Here is a 5,000-nt window from a genome sequence, read left to right as displayed (position 1 = left end):
AAGGTAACGCCAGGGGTGGGGTGGGGGGGGGGTGAAGCATCTCAATGAAAGAGTACTAAAGGTGATAGAAGGAATTCATTGAAGGCTGTGATAAAGGAGGGGAGGAGGCAGTCGTCACTGAGAGAGGGATAAGGGAGACTAGAAAATGCTTAAGGGAGGGAGGATGTCACTGAAAGAGGATCAGGGCAGGATTCTGTTAGGGAAAGAATCTAGGGGTTAGGGAAGGGGGTCGGGGTGGAGGCAGGGGAGAAATTACGAAAAGAGTGTAATGGGGCCAGGGTAATAATCACTGAGAAGGGATGGTAGATAGAAAGGGGGGGGAGGTATAGAAGTCAATGGGAGAGGGAGATGGGGGGGGGGGGTAAACCTGGAAAGAGGTTGCTGAAGGCGAGTGTCAGTGGGCTGGTGTGATATTTGAGGTTTGTGTGCGTGTGTGTGTTGGGGGGGGGGGGGGGGGGGCGCTGCCTTTTGGGAGCTGTGGTCGACATGGATCTCTGATGTTTTTGCCTTTATTCTTTTGCTTGTTTTTCTTGTTGGTCCAACATATAATAAAAAAGAAAACTAAATTCGGAAAGGCAAAGTATATGAGTTATAGAAGATTGGTGGAATTTTCATTTGAATATAAAAGTGATCTTTGAGGTAAATGATAGTTGATAATAAAAGATAGTTGATAATGATAATAGTGATAATAACATCAAAATTGATACTGATGATAATATGACTAAACTTATTGGTCATATTTATGATAATGCTAATTACCAACCTATTACTTTCAAGAATAAAATGTATATATATGTCTGTATATATATATATATATATATACATACATATATATATATATATATATATATATATAGATAGATAGATATATATATATATAAATATATGTATATATATACATATATGTATATATATATATATATATATATATATATATATATATATATATATACATACATATATACATATATATATGTGTATATACATACACATACACACACACACACATACACACATGTTTATATATATATATATATATATATATATATATATATATATATATATATATATATATATATGTGCATATATATATAGAAAAAAATATATATATTTATATACATAGATATATGTGTGTGTGTGTGTGTGTGTGTGTGTGTGTGTGTGTGTGTGCGTGTGTGTGTGTGTGTACAACAATAATTGATGGACCTGTATACAAATCACAAAATACAATAAGGTAATCAGACAAATATAAGAAAAAAAAAAATCATATATCACACAAACGTCACACTTTCCATAACATAACCAGTGTTCGACCCACGTCTTCATCTTGAGGATGAAAAAGGAAAACCTCAAGGGACGAGAGGGACTAAGCGAGGGATGACCCTTTGATCTAGGATTTTCAGGGGAGAGGTTACTGTGGAAGGAGAACGAGGAAGAGAGAGTGTGTATGTGTGAGAGAGAGAGAGAGCAAGAGAGAGAGAGAGAGAGAGAGAGATAGAAAGATAGATAGATAGAGAGAGAGAGAGAGAGAGAGAGAGAGAGAGAGAGAGAGAGAGAGCAAGAGAGAGAGAGAGAGAGAGAGAGAGAGAGAGAGAGAGAGAGAGAGAGAGAGAGAGAGAGAGAGAGAGAGAGAGAGAGAGAGAGAGAGAGCGAGAGAGAGAGAGCGAAAGAGAGAGAGAAACAGACTTAGACAGAGAGACAGGACGAGATAGATAGAGAGAGAGAGAGAGAGAGAGAGAGAGAGAGAGAGAGAGAGAGGGAGAGGGAGAGAGAGAGGGGGGGGAGAGAGCGAGAGAGAGACTGAGACTGAGAGACAGGACGAGATAGAGAGAGAGGGAGAGAGCGAAGTAGAGAGAGAGAGAGAGAGAGAGAGAGAGAGAGAACGATAGAGAGAGAGAAAAGAATCTCAGTCACCTATACTTTACAGTCCTTATCGTACACATTGATTACAGGAAATGAGTAGATTCGGACAGGTAATTAAGCGCGGGGCAGATCCATGCATTATGAGGATTACCCAGATTACCTGCCGAGTTGCGAGCGCCATTACTAGAAGGGGCTCGCAAATCGGGAACATTACCTGTGACAGAGAAATCAAGGCTCATGCATAAAGGGGCGAAAAAAAACTGTTATCATCATACAATAGCACTTTATCTTATTCTACGTTCCTCTTCAAAAGAAGACATAAATATTAAAGATCACGTAAGCCAATGCTCCAATTCTTTTCTCCTGCAATTTGTGTCGTTCGAAAGATGCTGGAAGGAGATTAGAGTGGATTATCCCGAAGACATATGGTCGACTTTCCCATTGTGTATCGTGGGATTATGGCCCTTGCTTCACGGAGAAGAGCGGTGATGTGCGTCGTTTCTTATCATCAAAGAAAATATTTTTTCCTCTCTATTTTCTATAAAAACAAATGAAAAATTTTGAAATATAGTAAATCATATAGTGGTTTTCGCCCCTTCTCTTTTTTAATATCATACAATCTCATAGGGAAATCGGCTGCCTCGTAAATAACAAAAGAATAGGAACTGTAGCTTCTGGAAAAAGCTTTTCCAGCCACGTGCAAGTCTCACTCCATGAGGAAGTCGCACAAGCAAAGGCCACCTCGTTCAAGGTGAACCTAAAGAAGAGAGAGACGGATATGAAAGAAAAGAAATCTAACTAAATCAAATCATTCAATCAATTCAAGTAAAATATTGAAGTTCGAAACCAATAAGATCGAGCTTTGATTTACAAATACTTTCGACAAGAGATAAATTCGTTTGTAGAAAGGAAATGGAATGGAGCAGAGGAAAGCGGGGATAGGATGAAAGGAAAAAGAGAAAAAGGGAATGTGAAATATGAAGAATAATATGCCTAAAACAAGTGAAAAATTTAAAAATTTAAAAAGGAAAAGAAGGGGAAGAAAAACAATTGTAAACTGGTGAAAGCTACACAGATAAACAATGTAAGAACGAACTGGGTAAAGTCGCTTGTCTTAAGAATGGAAACAAATATAAAGATTCCTAGATATAGCACGAGGAAAAGAGGAATCAGGAACTTGAAAGGTAAAAGAGGAAGAAGAAAATACACACACAAAAAAACAAAAAAACAAAAAAACAAGAGCTACCCAGATGAAACATGTGAAAACCGTGAGAGAATGAACTTGGTAAGGTCGCCTATATTGAGGATGAAAGTTGTAATTTTGTCTTTATCGAGAATGAATGTAAGAAGGTTCTCCTAACTTTAAAAAAGGACGCAGGATGCTCATCCAACTTGAGGATTGATTTATTAGTCGGGAAGGGACACTATTAGTCGCCAAACTTGAACATGAACGGAAAATCACCCACTTTGTGGACGAATACATGAAGATTAACCAATTTCAAAATGCAAGCAGAAAAGCCGTCCAGCTTGAAAAAGAGACTTAAAAGTTACCCAGCTGAAGAATGGACGTAGATATAGCAATCTGGGCGTGGAAGGATTAAGAAAGTCCTTCTTCAAAATCATGTGGAAAAGTGCACCATTAATATTGGGCAACTCGTTCTATATCTATTCTTAATAAAAGTAATACATTTTCATGGATGACTTGGTGCAATGCAGAATATGATTGTCTTGTAATATTTTCCTGTCTGAAAAGAAATCATAATACAGTGCTCGGGAACTTAATAATTTTCAGTATAATTTTACTGAAGTGTCTTCCGTTTCTCATTACGCTACCAAAGTCACTCCATTGTTAAGGACGTGTTTATTAAACTTTGTCTCATTTCATTAGTAATGGATTTCATCTTCAATATATTTTGAAGATTCAGGGCCATGCATATATATAATCTATTCATTAATGTATGTGTGTGTATATGTACACACACACACACACACACACACACACATATATATATATATATATATATATATATATATATATATATATATATATATATATATATATATATATATATATATATATATGTATGTATGTATGCATCATGTATATATCTATGCACGTTCACACACACACACACAGACACACACATATATATACATATATATAAATATATAGATATATATATACATATATGCATATATATATATATATATATATATATATATATATATATATATACATATATATATATATATATATATATATATATATATATATATATATATACATATATACACACAGACACACACACACACACACACGCACAAGAGGAAGAAGAAAATACTTTTTCTCTTTTTTCTGTTACCTAGGAGGGTTGCCCTTCCTAACCACGGAGAAGGAGTACATGAGCAGAAGAAGGCCACCCACCTTGAGCACGGACGCGGGCAGGTCGCGGTCGTCCTCCTCGATGAGCGTGACCTGAGGACTCGCGCGCACGAAGAAAGGCACGTGGTCGTTGACGTCGGCGACCTCCACCTCGACCACCGCGTGCGCCGCCCAGCCGCCTGCGGACACCCATGCGTTCACCACAAGCTCGTGCTGCGGCGGAGGGAGGAGAAGGGTGAGAGGAGAGAGGAAGAGGGGGATGAATGCGGTGTAGGGGGGGGGGGGGTCAGAAGATGAGGAAGAGAAGAGGAGAAGGAAATTCTGCTGCCGAGGACTTGAAGAAAAAAATATTAAAGGTATGGAGAAATAGTAAAGGTGATGAAGAAATTATCTAGAGAAATTATATAAAGAGATAGATATATAGATAGGCAGATACACAAAAATAGATAGATAAGTAAATAAGTAGATATACAGACAGATATAGGTAAACACACAGACAGACACAGTCAATAAATACATGAACAAAGATTAGAAGAAGACAAATCGGAATTGAAAACAAAACATCAAACAAAAAGAACGATGAAAAATGAAAAAAAGAAGAAAAAGAGAGAGGCGGTGAAAAGAACGCTGGAGAAACCTAGTGAGGAAGCTTATAAGATCACAAGAGGTTATGAGCAAGAGATATGAGATCCGAGCCGAAGATTGAGGATGGGAAGAATTATGTTAAAGTGAGTGAGAAAGAGAGAGAGAGAGA

At 37.4% G+C, this 5,000-nt stretch overlaps 1 protein-coding gene across 1 annotated transcript in view; it reads right to left on the bottom strand.

Annotated features, from left to right (window-relative positions):
• LOC122242179 (putative neural-cadherin 2) overlaps nucleotides 1–5,000 on the bottom strand; it is a 195,493-nt gene that overhangs the window by 129,834 nt on the left and 60,659 nt on the right. Inside the window, exon 4 of the mRNA XM_086551258.1 lies at nucleotides 4,289–4,459. Within this exon, the coding sequence (XP_086407384.1) occupies nucleotides 4,289–4,459 (171 nt within the window). The remainder of the gene's footprint in view (nucleotides 1–4,288; nucleotides 4,460–5,000) is intronic.

Source organism: Penaeus japonicus, unplaced genomic scaffold (genome assembly GCF_977035675.1).
Source record: "Penaeus japonicus unplaced genomic scaffold, GWHDUDI00000001_assembly GWHDUDI00000025, whole genome shotgun sequence".
In the NCBI taxonomy this organism is placed as follows: domain Eukaryota; kingdom Metazoa; phylum Arthropoda; class Malacostraca; order Decapoda; family Penaeidae; genus Penaeus; species Penaeus japonicus.
This window is presented reverse-complemented; position numbering and strand designations above follow the sequence as displayed.